Source organism: Nicotiana attenuata, unplaced genomic scaffold (assembly GCF_001879085.1).
Source record: "Nicotiana attenuata strain UT unplaced genomic scaffold, NIATTr2, whole genome shotgun sequence".
Taxonomy (NCBI): Eukaryota; Viridiplantae; Streptophyta; class Magnoliopsida; order Solanales; family Solanaceae; genus Nicotiana; species Nicotiana attenuata.
The window spans coordinates 99,434-112,761 of NW_017672758.1; the positions used below are offsets into that span (position 1 = coordinate 99,434).

General features: G+C 35.2%; 2 protein-coding genes and 1 long non-coding RNA gene across 3 annotated transcripts in view; all 3 read left to right on the forward strand.

Moving 5' to 3' along the window:
* Nucleotides 1-3,721, forward strand: part of LOC109214398 (sterol 3-beta-glucosyltransferase UGT80A2-like) — an 11,541-nt gene extending 7,820 nt beyond the window's left edge. The window contains exons 10-14 of the mRNA XM_019378313.1: nucleotides 1,291-1,393; nucleotides 1,550-1,626; nucleotides 2,676-2,723; nucleotides 2,809-2,958; nucleotides 3,303-3,721. Of these exons, the coding sequence (XP_019233858.1) occupies nucleotides 1,291-1,393; nucleotides 1,550-1,626; nucleotides 2,676-2,723; nucleotides 2,809-2,958; nucleotides 3,303-3,470 (546 nt within the window). The 3' untranslated portion in view covers nucleotides 3,471-3,721. The remainder of the gene's footprint in view (nucleotides 1-1,290; nucleotides 1,394-1,549; nucleotides 1,627-2,675; nucleotides 2,724-2,808; nucleotides 2,959-3,302) is intronic.
* A 2,423-nt stretch (nucleotides 3,722-6,144) lies between these two features.
* On the forward strand, nucleotides 6,145-6,906 carry LOC109214397 (zinc finger protein 4-like). Its single transcript, XM_019378312.1, has one exon. It carries the CDS (start codon nucleotides 6,200-6,202, stop codon nucleotides 6,809-6,811), a length of 612 nt encoding a protein of 203 aa, XP_019233857.1. The 5' UTR covers nucleotides 6,145-6,199; the 3' UTR covers nucleotides 6,812-6,906.
* A 3,007-nt stretch (nucleotides 6,907-9,913) lies between these two features.
* Nucleotides 9,914-11,706, forward strand: LOC109214396. Its single transcript, XR_002066172.1, has 2 exons — nucleotides 9,914-10,771; nucleotides 10,853-11,706. It is a non-coding gene; the product is annotated as an uncharacterized LOC109214396 (long non-coding RNA).
* Nucleotides 11,707-13,328: the final 1,622 nt, after the last annotated feature.

Consider the following 13,328-nt stretch of genomic DNA (forward strand, 5'->3'; position numbering starts at 1 on the left):
CAAATCCCATGTTCCCTGTACCCCCCCCCCCCCCCCGGGGCCCGGACTCTATTTTCTTCAAGAATTTAATTATTTTTTTTAAAATTCACCCAAAACCCAAAGGAACTAATGTGCTACTTTACTTTTTCACACAAGAACAATGTTAAAATTTGAGCTTGATAACTAAGAATATACTTTATTCTGTTGAAAAAGAAAGTATCTTTTCTACAACATGAAAGGAAATTACTCATTTTATTGAAAGAACGAAAATATTTTTTCTACATCATGAAAAGAAATATACTCGGTTTGTTGAAATGAGAAAACATTTTTTCGTACTCGTTTTGTTAAAATGAAAGAAAATATTTTTCTACATCAAGAAGAAAATATTAGTTTGTTGAACTGAAAGAAAATACTTTTTCTACTGCATGAAAAGGAAGTACTCTTTTTGTTGAAATAAAAGAAAATACCTTTTTTACTATCATGAAAAGAAAGTACTCGCTTTGTTGGAAAAAAAAAATACTTTTTCTATTTCAGAAAAAGAAAATACTTAGTTTGTTGAAATGAAAGAAACTACTTTTTCTACATCATAAAAAGAAAGTAAAGTACTGGTTTTGTTGAAAAGAAAGAAACTACTTTTTCTACATCATAAAAAGAAAGTACTGGTTTTGTTGAAATGGAAGAAAATATTTTTTCTACATCATGAAAAGAAAGTACTCATTTTTAAAAAAAATTACTTTTTCTATTTCAAGAAAAGAAAGTACTTAGTTTGTTAAAATTGAAAAAAAAAAACTTTTTCTACATCATGCAAAGAAAGTACTTATTTTGTTGAAATGAAAGAAAATACTTTTACTACATCATGAAAAGAATATACTCGTTTTGTTGAAATAAAAAAAAGTACTCTATCTATAACATGAAAAGAAAGTACTATTAATAATAGTTCTATTTAGGGTGGGTGGTGAGCGAGGTTGGGGTGGGTGGGGTGTGGTCGGGGGGAGGGGGTTGGGGTGGTTTGGGGGTGGGGTAGGTGAGGGTTGGTTGGTGGGCATGCGGAATAAGGCGGTGAAGGTTGAAAAAGAGTTTTGGAAAATGTTTTCCCTCCTTTTGATAGGGAAAACATTTTACTCCAATTGGAGGAAAATGAGTTGACGAGGAAAATCTTTCCAAAACATTTAAGCCAACCAAACATGGGAAAATTGGAAAACATTTTTTCCTTCCTACGAAACACACCCTTAATGTTTTGATATCCCAGAATCCAAGCTTTATATTTCTTTAGTATCCATCTCCAACTTTAACTTATTTGTACAATCTCAGCCTGTTCAAGGGCCAGAGAAAATGACCCAAGTAATTGTTGAAGCATTAGAACTCACTGGACAAAGGGGAATCATCAACAAAGGCTGGGGTGGCCTTGGCAATCGTAAGTTCTCTTTTCTGGAGTTGGGAATTCTGCTTATTATTCTAGTGTAAGAATAGGCAGTTTATTTATTTATCTTTTTATTTATTTTTGTGTATGTAACTTATGTAATTTTGTGGGTGGAACTCAGCTAATACTTTTTTTTTGTTCTGTAACCAGTGGCTGAACCAAAGGATTCTGTGTACTTGCTCGATAATTGTCCCCATGATTGGCTTTTCTTACAATGTTCTGCAGTGGTGAGCCTTTTGCTACATTTACATCTTTCCTGTTACTTTTAGCTTTGCAGCAATAAGGATACGAAGCTCAAGGAATATAGAATAAGGCCAAAGGACAAAACTTGGGGCAGAGGGTGAGGGTTGAGGTGGACTGCAAAACGGAGGACTGACTAGTGATTTTCAATATTGACTTAGTTTTATTGATTGGTTATCCATAGTTTTTATGTGGGATTATCAATATGGACCTTCGTTTTATTCATCGATTACCCATGGTATCATGTTATTAATTAGTCAATTCTGTATGGGTCATGAATTCTTGACTACTAGAGTGGCATGGCCTGGGCTTGAGACGTAAGATGCTGTGACATGACTTTGGGCTTGTGTGCATGTCCTTGGCCACTTTTTCATAGTGTCTAGAGATTTTGACCACGTGTAGTTCTCTGATTATGTTTCATATGTTTTACTCTTGCCCTCACTTTTTGTATACTTATAGATGTGTGAATATGTGTCGGTTTCGTGGGTTTATTGACCTAACATAATCCCACACTGGGTTGTTCCAGCCATCAGCTGGAAAATATTGGTTAGATCCAGGACCAAGTGGTGCCAACATGCAACGTTAATGTAACAACAATTGTTTGGATTAGAATGTTTAGTAAGCCTAGTGGCTGCATTAGACTAAGTAATTTTGTTTATGATGTTTGTGCTAAAAAGAGCTATTTGATTAACTGTTTCTCTCATAACAACTATTTTACTCTTGTCAAGATCCGTGATTGAAGTGCTGCCTCTTTTCCAGTGTCCTGTCTATTATATAAAGATGGGTTACTTCTATGTAAGGTCAGGTCAAGTGACGATTTTATGCTGCTTGGAGTTGCAGTTGGGTGGGGAAATTGGTGGCTTGGTACTTTTTTGCCACTGCCAAATACACTCTATTGCTTCATAAGGGCCACTCTCACTAGTCCTCACTCAATTGAAAGCTTTAACAGACTTCCTTTTATGTGCTTTGTATTCGAATTATCCAAGCTTAGCATGCGTATGATAAACGACATGGCCGGTTTTCTCTTTCTTTCCAGGTGCACCATGGGGGTGCTGGAACAACGGCTGCTGGTCTTAAAGCTGCGGTGATGTTTCCTGCTACTTCTGTTTACTCTCGTTTCCTTGTGCTTATCTGGCTAACCGTATCTTAGCATTATTTTTGGATTACAGTGTCCAACAACTGTTGTCCCCTTCTTTGGTGACCAGCCATTTTGGGGGGAAAGGGTGCATGCTAGAGGTGTAGGCCCTCCACCTATACCTATTGATGAATTTTCACTTCCTAAGCTGGTTGATGCAATTAATTTCATGCTTGATCCTAAGGTACTTTGCTATTTATTTTTATCCCATGTACTGAATTGCTTGCTGAAGTTATTGAAGAGCAAAAGTATTTTACTATGAAGTTAGTCCATATCCCGGAGTTTAATTTGCCAAAGTTATGTTCAGAGGGCCTTTTGGGTCTTAGTTTCTTACTGCATCATCCTCTTGATAACTAGAAACTTGAGAGTAATGTTGAGGTTATCAATTCAAATGGATATTCCTTGTTGTTTACCAAATTGAAAATTTGTTCCTTTCTTTTATTTTTTAATTTTGAAGAATTTTGGATGTTTTGAAAACTTGAGAAGGTGGAATTGTCTCTCGAAATGAACAAGTGAGATAACACACAGGTAAAGGAGCGTGCAGTTGAGCTGGCTAAGGCGATGGAGAATGAAGATGGGGTCACTGGAGCAGTAAAAGCCTTCTTTAAGCATCTTCCACGCAAAAAGTCTGAGCCTGATCAAATACCTGCAGCACCAAGTTTGTTTTCTATTGGAAGATGCTTCGGTTGTTCCTAGATTTCAAAATGGATAAAGATATGAAATCTCTGTCACTATTTACTATACCTTGTTCCTGTAATTATAGAACATATTTATATACACCCAATTGGTCTCTCCCAGCCAGAACCTGTAGCCTTGATTATTACATTGTTCCATATATAGTTGGATACCGCTGAAAAATAACAAGCCGATTTCATATTCATCATAAGATTAATCAATGTTGTAAATGACAGTTTTAAATCGTCCTAGTTATGTTTTAAGACTTCTTATCTCCTTGCATTTAAAAAGAATGTTTTTACCACAATTAGAGTATGTTTATGTTTTTTTCCCTCCTGATCTGAATCTGGAAAACAGTGGTGGGTTCGTTAATTTTCTGAATTTGCTCAGGTGGTCATAGTTTGTTGTAAAGTTATTTTAGCAGCATGCCATTCGAGAAAGTACAATTTCCAGAAAAGTAACGATGAGAACAAGGAGGGGTTCCGTAACTATCCTGTATTTGTTATTCCCAAAGCTCTGCGAAATAGCTTTCAGTTGTTGGCTTGTTGCAGCATTTAATGGAGAGTTGCACTTGTTCATTGGCTTTCTACAACTTGACCTTCACTGGTGGACTGTTTTGATGCTTAAAGAAAGGAAACACTGCTAGTAATACATGCAGGAGTAGATAGATAAATTCAAGGGGCAGTATTCGGATTGCGTGTTATAAAATCAGAAATTCTAACAGAAGGATTTTAAAAAGATGCATGAATGACATATACTGGAATAATTTCAATAATTTTTAAAGGCATCTTTGCAATTTTTGTCCATAATTTTATCATTTCGGCACCGGTGCGAAGGTGGAGAACTGTCAACGCACTTGCAATAACTATATGACTTTAATTTGTTGGCCGAAAAAACCTTTGAGAGTCGCCACGTCCGTGAGAACACATGGACCACTGTTGTTATTGTTTGTGTGTGGGTATGACATATACGTGAAATCCCAAGACATGCAGCCAATGGGACAAGTTGCATATATAGCCATTGGCGGTGGATGTCAGAGAGTGATGCAGGGAAGGAAAAGGGGAGGGGAGAAGAACTAGTTGCTCTTTTTCCCCCATAACTATTTATTGAAAAAAGCAGTTATAGAGCAGTGTAGGCCATTTGTAAAAACAAGAGAGGTGATAAATCAAAAATAAGGCAACTAGAATTCTGACCCAATCCTCTAATGTGTTTAGCCTTTTGTCAGCTGGGAAACCATTGGAGAGAACTAGCAGCACTAGCTTTTGGGCGCAATAGTAGATTTTAATTACTCTCGGACCGAAGTGGATCTATGCTAAACACAATAGATTCGACTGAACTCATAGCGTCTAATTAATTCAAACTTTGTAATTTTGTATATACATGTACAAAATTAGCACATATATAAAGAGCAGAACTCACAGACTATAATTCTTAGATTTGCCAGTGCTTTTGAATACGAAAAGAATCTGTAATGTACCATGCTAACGCAAGTTGTACTTGCAACCAAAAAAGTCAATTCTTTATCAAGAAACTACTTTATACAAGCAAGCTTTATGCGCTTATTTTGCCATATTGAGCATCACTTGAGCAATTCTATGACATAATATTGGTTTTTCTTTAAAACTAAGCTTTGTACTAATTTCATTGAATAGAAAAGCATTGATACTTGCAAAATTTAAGATACTTTTTTAAGAGAGTTTCCTCTTCTTTCTTTTTTTTTTTTTTTTTTGGTTGAGAAAAAAAAGACAAAGAAGTGAAGCTAATAGCTGCAGTAGGAAAGAGCAAGTGCTTAAGAAGTTGTCAGAAGGGGTGGTAGGCAAGATTCAATTACCCAATCCATACAACATAAGTCTGCTGAGTTCTGATCTAACCAATCTCTTCCATTGCCTCAGCATGCAGAATCATCATATTGGAGGACACTTAGCTTTCTCCCCACTTATCCTCTTCTTTTACTACTCAAATTCTCTCTCTTATATCTCTTCTCAGTATTCAGTTCCCCAAGCCCATACACCCCTCTTGTGCCTGTCCATTTGCACACTTTTTAATACTCCGATCCACTTCATTATTTCTGTCTTCACATTTCCCAACCTCAGTTTCTGAACTTAAACTGTTTCTCTTCTCACCTCTTTCTTTTATCATTTCATAAGTAGTCATAACTCACCAACTTCAAAAGTCTCTATTCTTGTTTCTTTCTGTTCCCCCTTAACTTGTTCTTCTCTGCTCTTCTCCTCCAACTCAAAGCAAGTCTTCTTCATTTTTCTCAAGGTTTGTATGTAGTTCACCATAACGTTATTTCACTATTCCAGTTTTATTTGGAAGTATAATTTTAGTCAAGCTAGTACGTTTACTTTAAATATCATATGCAAGGGCAAAGCTACCTGAAGTGAAAGAGTTTAATTAAATCCCCTTCATCGGAAAATTATATTGTCAATAGGATCAGATAAAACAACTTTTTTTGTGTATATATAAATTGTTGAATCTTCTTGACATAGATTCATATCTTAAATTTCTCCCTCGGAGATTACTGGTCCTATGTTTTGTAGGAACATTTTAGTCCTATCCAAGATTTATATCCCAGTTTGAAGATAACAAATAAAATTTCTACTAATTTTGTTTGTATTTTACATGTTGACTTCAACTCATGATTTGAGATGGTAGTAGTTGTTTCTTTTATTATTCCATAACCTAGTCATTCAAAGTTCTTCTTTTATATCCCTAACTAAGTTTACTGTTGTATTTACTTTACAGATATGGAGAGTGAGAAAGTAAGCAATGTCCAACCAAATAATTCAGAAGACAACACCACAAGGTCATTCCCATGTTTATATTGTTCAAGAAAGTTTCATAGTTCACAAGCTTTAGGAGGCCATCAAAATGCTCACAAAAAAGAAAGGACAGCAGCAAGAAAAAACAAGAGAATTATGTCATCTCATCATGATCATTATGCTGCTAACTTCTCTTCAGTACTTCCACAAGCACCTCTTGTTTTTGCACCTAACCATCCAATTGGCCTTATAAATCATCCTTCTCTTTACATAACTGCACATGCAGCCAACTTTTGTCAGTTTCCAGCTGGGCAGCAGCAGCAATTTTCTACTAGTAGATTTGGATCAAATGGTGCACCAAGATTTGAGAATAATGCAATGCTGTATCGAAATGGGAATTATTTGAGTAATAGTAATCCGTATGTGTATGAAGGGGATGAACAAGGTTTCCCAAAATGGCAAAAGAGTATAATTAGTCAAAGATGCAACAATAATGATTTCTTTCAAGAATGTGAAGATGATCTGAACGTACCAACTTTTGTTAAGGACCATGAAAGGGATACAGATCAGAAGCTTGATTTGTCACTCCATTTATAGTTTTCTTTCGCTTTTTTTAATTTTGGGATTTTTGGGTTTTTATTTAGAATGCCCATCACTTCTCTACTTTTTGTAGTCTTAATGATATCATAATGCATTCTGATGCCTAATCGAATTGATAGTACTTCTTCTAAAGCCACGGCATTGGTCTGCTCTCAACATTCTATCTTTTAAACCCAACGCATTTGATTTATTTAACGTAAAATAATTTCTACTTACGTCTATTGTGAATCTGCACTTTAAGAGCGATAAATCGATCTGTTAGATTTCTATAATAAATTTGGCTTTGCCAGGATTCCATGAGAAATTCCATATTTTTTTGTTATATCCTCAAATGGTAGATAACAATATTTTCAGAGCGAAGTCCAAAAAAGTACCGAAACGTACCTCTATATATATATATATATATATATATATATAATATTTTATATATTAAGTTTAAAAATAATAAAGCATTAATTTTTTCCCTAAGGCCTTGGATTATGAAAACGGCTACGAGATAATTTACATCCAAGTCCCAACTTCCAAATTTATTTTGCTATTCCTATTGGAATTAAATTAGTTATAGCATCTTGAGTAGCAAGTCACGAGGTATTCCAACGATGTTGAGTAGCAAGCAATAAGATACTGGATATTTTTCCTCTTGTATAATTTAAATTTATCTTGTTGGATAATTAATCTACGAAAAGACTCTATTCTTGAGTCCCCGCTTGATTAATATCTTTTCACTCTAGTGATTTATATCTCCTTGTCTTTGCTTAATCTATTTTACGCTACTATAGAATGGTGGAATAGATTTATATCCTGGCCATATTTCACGTTTTCTTGATTCATCATGTTTTAAATAATAAAAATACTTAAGAGAGTTCTGCAAAGTTCTATGCAAGTACGTGTAATGACCCGATGAGTCATTTTTGTATATTTGATCCACGTTCCCATATTTGATGCTTCTCATATGTTTGTTTGTTGTCCTGTAACTTTCGGGGATGTTTGGTTTAGTTTCGGGAAGGTTTGAGAGAGAATTGAGACACTTAGATCTCATTTTGGAAGCTTAAGTTGTAAGAGTTGACCAAGGTTTGATGATTTGAGGGTTACAATAGGCTCATGTGGTAATTTTGGACTTGCGCGTATGTTCGAATTTGGATTCGGAGGTCCCTAGGATGTTTTGACTCTATTTACCGAAGGTTGACAATTTGGAGATTTGGAGAGTTCCTAGTTTGACCAAGGGTTTACTTTGATGTTATCGAATTCAGATAGTTATTCCGGAAATTGGAATAGGTTCATTTTCTAATTTTAGATTTGTGTGCAAAGCTTGGATGAAATCCGGATTGGTTAGGTTTGAATCGGACGCGTGGTTGGAAATTTGGAATTTGACGAACTTAAGAGAAGCTTAACTTGAGTTTTGATCATTGATATTTTGATGTTGTTTACGGTGTTGTGAGCCTTTGGATAGGTTTGGAGAAAGTATTAGGACTTGTTGGTATGATTTGATGGGGTCCTGAGGGGTTCAGGTATATTTCAGATGGATTCTGGACCATTTTAGTATTGGTTTACATATCTGGTGCTGGTGCATCGCACCTGCGAAGATGGTGTGCATAGGTGCGAAATCACATATGTGAGAAGGGAGTTTGCAGATGCGAAGAGGAGGCTGGTTGGGCAGTGGCCGCTTTTGCAAAGCTGGGTCGCTTCTGCGAGGCATGCTTCTGTAAGGGAGGTCCGCAGATGGGGACACCGCATTTGCGAAGGGGTTCCATACCTATGAGGTTTATCCAATCGAGAATAGGTTGCAGATGTGTAGATTTGGACCGCACCTGCGAGCTTGCAGATGCGAGAATTTTATCCGCAAATGCAAAATCACTGGCAGACCTCCTATATTTCGAGGGTTTGGTATTTTTTTATTATTTTGAGTTTTGGAGCTCGACTATAGGAGATTTTGAGATGATTTTCATCACCACTTTGAGGGTAAGTATTTTCTACTTGTATTTGACTTAATATCTTAATTCTAGATGGGTTTCTACACCTAAAATATAGAGTTTTAAAGAAAAATTTGAAATTTTTATCTACAACTTAAGAGTGTGTATTTTGGAGATTTGAAGGTCGATTTGGACTCAGTTTTGGAGTCTAATCATATATATGACTCTTGGGGTTATGAGTAGTCGAGCTCTACCCCTTGACTCGAATTTTAACCGTGTGAGCCCGAATTGACGTTTATTGACTTTTGGGGATTTGATTAAAGATCGAAACTTTATTGTTTGGGGTTGTTTCTTATGGATTTATTTGATGTTATTAAGCTATTTTTTTGTTAGATTTGGGTAATTTGGAGTTGTATTTGGACAGCAATTGTTGCTTGATTTTAGCTTAAGGTAGAGGTAAGTATCTTGTCTATCCTTATAAGAGGGAATTCTCCCCATAGGCGATATATTTGCTACTTGATTCATGATTTATGAGCCATGTATATGCGAGGTGACGAGCGTATATGTGTAGCTAACTTTTGACCATATCCGGTATTTATTAAATTGAATTGTACTTTATTGGATTATGTGAAGTTGCTATTCATGTTCAATTTGATTCTATGACTATGTGATAATTTATATTCATGATTTAGGAGCATTGCTGACTTGTTATTTTGACATGAAGGGATATTGTGCCATGTCGAGCTTTATTATAAATTCATATTCATATACTTGCTCTATTTGCTCCTGTGAGTACCTAATTTTTGACCATTCTTTAGATTTTTATCACCTTTTAGTGCTTAAATATATGTTAAGTTTAATCTTGATATTTTAGCCTTTATTTCACTTTTTAGTAGGTTTATGTGATAAAATTAAAAATCAGACAAAAGAATCTCATTTTAGATAATAGCTGTGTTTATTTGCAAAAGAAAAGAAATTCACAAAAAAATATGTTTTTTCTTCTAATTTTGGTAAGACAGCAATTTTATAACTTTTTCCTTAATAATTACTTATATTTTTCTAATTTTAATATTAGTGTAGTATTTTTTATTTTAGGTTATTTTTAAAAAAAAAAGAAAAAAAAGAGAGCCAATGAAGAATTGCCAAATATCAAAAGATTCTATTTTATCTTTAGTAACTAACTCCCACTTACTCACTTTCTAGGCAATTTACACTACACACCACATGTACCATATGGTTATTCTTTGAAATTGGCATCTAAGGTAGATACACTCAAAAAGACACATGGCAAAACAAAAGGGGGAAGGGAAATAAAAGGACTGATAAAAAAAAGAGCAAAAAGAGGGGGGAAGGGATCTGGACAAAAAGAGAAAGAGGGGAAACGAGAGAAAAATGGAAGGGAGGAAAAGGTTAGAGTGACGAAAAACAGAGCATTAGCTCTGAAAAAAACAGGGTCCGAAAATAGGGAAAGGCAGCCTTCTTCTTCTTCCTTGCCACATTCATCTTCTTCCTCAAAATCCCCATTAAACATACCCAATAGTGCCTCAAAAATCAGCGTCAAAACACCTTGAACTCAGTCAAAAATAACTCCAAAATCATCGAAAAAACGTAGTTGAAACACATTGTTTCTTCACCCAAAAGCTAATTTTTCTCCATAGCCCTTCAATCCCATAAACTTCAGCTAAATACTAGTCCAAAATCTGGCCAAAAATGCAGCCGAAACTCAGCCAAAAACAGCCACGAAAATCTGCTCGAAAACAGTCCAAAAGAGCTCTAAAAACCATAAAATACCAGCTCAAAACATCTTGAAAATGCAGCTTAAAACCAGCCCCGAAATCCAGCTCAAAGCAGCTCCAAAATACCAACCAAAATCACCATGAAACAACTCCTCAAACCCAGCAAAATCAGTCACGAAAAAGTGGAGTGCGAGGTTGCCGTCGAGGTCGCGATCCAGTTCCAGTCAAGGCGCTCGTCCGCTGGTCCTGTGGCATTTTAACTTGAAGAGTTTGAAACCTTCGCTTTCATTGTACCCTCATCACTAATAAAGGTCCATTTCTTTGTGTTGGTGAACTTACAAATAATTACAGTTGAAAGATAATATAAAAAAAAATAAATAAATATTTTTCAGGATGAGGCGCGGATATCTCGCTCTCTTTAAGGAGATTCAAGCCCACTGCAGTAGCATCTTCACCGATCCAACAATAATACTCTTGACTTGTCCCCTCCAGGATACAACAGCTCGACAACGTCGTATGACTCGAACAAACTCTGGACAAGTTGTTGAGTCCAAAACTCCACCGAAATGATCACATTCCTTCAACAAAAATAATATTCTCTCTTGTAGAGAATAAGTTGGAAACTTAGATTTTTCTCTTTCTCTTAACGCTCTTTTTCACTACACCAATTTCATATTTTTTTCATGCACACTAAAATATTTTTCTCATTCACAACACAAAGAAGAAACACCACAATTTATAGGTGTAGAATCTCTTCCTTGAAATAAATAATAAGATAGTGGGATAATAAAATAGTAGAACACGGGTTGATGGTTACAAAATTTAATCTTTAGTGGGTAATTAGTGGTAGATCATGGCATTAGTGGTTTCAAGAGTTACACCAAAACAATGATCACTTTCTTGCCAATTTATAACCACTATCTCACAAGAAATAATGCACTTTAATAATATAATTTTAATATTAAAATGCATTAACACCAACACTTTGCTTACATTGTTGGTGTGGCTTTTAATTTTTATTATGATCGTGAATGAGTGATTATGCCTCATGTTTGATTTGCCAGATGGATCTGATTCCTTAGGCTTTTTTTTGTTGGGTTTCATTTGGTTGTTAAATTTTCTTGCTGATTTGTTACTTGATTAACAAAGTATTAAATGTGTTTTGTAGCATATCATCTTGGTTCTGTTTATTTGTTAAGATTTGTAATTTAAGACTAAGTGCGCTATTTGGTTTATTGAATGCAAAGAGACATGACCATTAGCTAAATATTTGACAATTGATGGGCTGTGGGTTTTGGCTTGATTTTACGATATTCAGATTTTTTTTGAGAAATGGGCCATCAACCCCATAGCAGTAAACTCATAGGCAATGTTTATCCCATAAGGAATAATTGCAAATATTTTCCATAATTTAGAGGTGTAATCAATAGCCTAAATAATCCGTATGTGATGAATATTTCCACAATCACTTTTCATAATTTTTAGCCTTACACGCAAATCCCAACTTTTAGGATAATAGAATCACAAACATCGTAGCTTGCTTTAGGCGCGATTAATAATAAATCATCATGACGGGTACGGTTCCCGTGGCATAGTAATGATACCTAATCCCAATTCGAGTGTGCGTTTCACGTGACTCGACCACAACTTTAAATATAATAATAAACATGTGTAGATCGCGGGTGCGTTTCACGTGGCGTGATTCTCAATGTGTACAAAAAATAAACGAGTGTGCGACATTGCGGCTTGTTCAAACAAATTCTATAAATACTAAAAGCGGTTAATTAATTAATTAAAAGCGGTTAGAAAGTAAAAATGCACAATGAGTCTTAAACATGTAATAAATCAGATAATTAGGCCAATTATTAATAGTTGAGCGACCGTGCTAAAACCACGAAACTTGGGAGTGCCTCACACCTTCTCCCGGGTTAACAAAATTCCTTACCCGATCTTCTAGTTTCGCAGACTTTAAAACAGAGTCAAATTTCCTCGATTTGGGAATTAAAATAAATCGGTAACTTGGGACACCATATAATTATCCCAAATGACGACTCTGATTAATTAAATAATCCCATTTTGATTAACATCACTTTAATTGGAAAAAACTCCCTATCCCCTCGAGAAAAAGGAGGTGTGACAGCTCCATAATTTTTTATGGTGTTTATGGCCCAATTAATTCATGATAATAGTATGATTAAGGTAGACTATGTTAAATAGCTTATTAAGCCGTTGGAATACTTGAGTTACGTGATTTGCCAATAGCCATTTCATAGCCATTTGAGCTTTTATCCGTATTCTTATTAACATGTTTATGATCTTTTACTATATCATTTCCTACATACATGCATGAGTCGAAAAGTGATCATTGAGAAAATTTGAGAATTTTGACACTAAGGGCATTTGAGTGGATATTGGCATTGATTACTTGATTGATGATGTCATGATTAGAACATGTTGCACGCCGCAACGATTTATTGATGATTATTAAATATAAAATAATTAACGCTTGGATTATGGATCTGTCCCTCTGAAGTCAGGTGATTACCCATGTTACCTTGGGCCTTGAGAGCATAGGCACTCGTGATTCTTTTGGTGCTTGTTGGATATGTGGCATGTGTCAGGCACATGGATTTGTGATATGAATTGTTGAAAGGGATCCTGAACATGAATATGTATATTTGCTTAGACTCATGCAATGAATTGATGAAAGTATTATGGACTGGTATCATATTTTATTTGAGAATTGGGATGCTAAGATCTTATTTTATTTTCATTATTGGAAAAGCATGTCTAAATTTCGTATGAGCTGTATTGTGAGATTTTATACTTGTTGATGATATCATGCCCAATTTCATGTTGAATTATTCT

Coding starts and splice junctions, on each gene's coding strand:
- LOC109214397 (XM_019378312.1), top strand. CDS start 6,200: ATGGAGAGTGAGAAAGTAAGCAATGTCCAACCAAATAATTCAGAAGAC.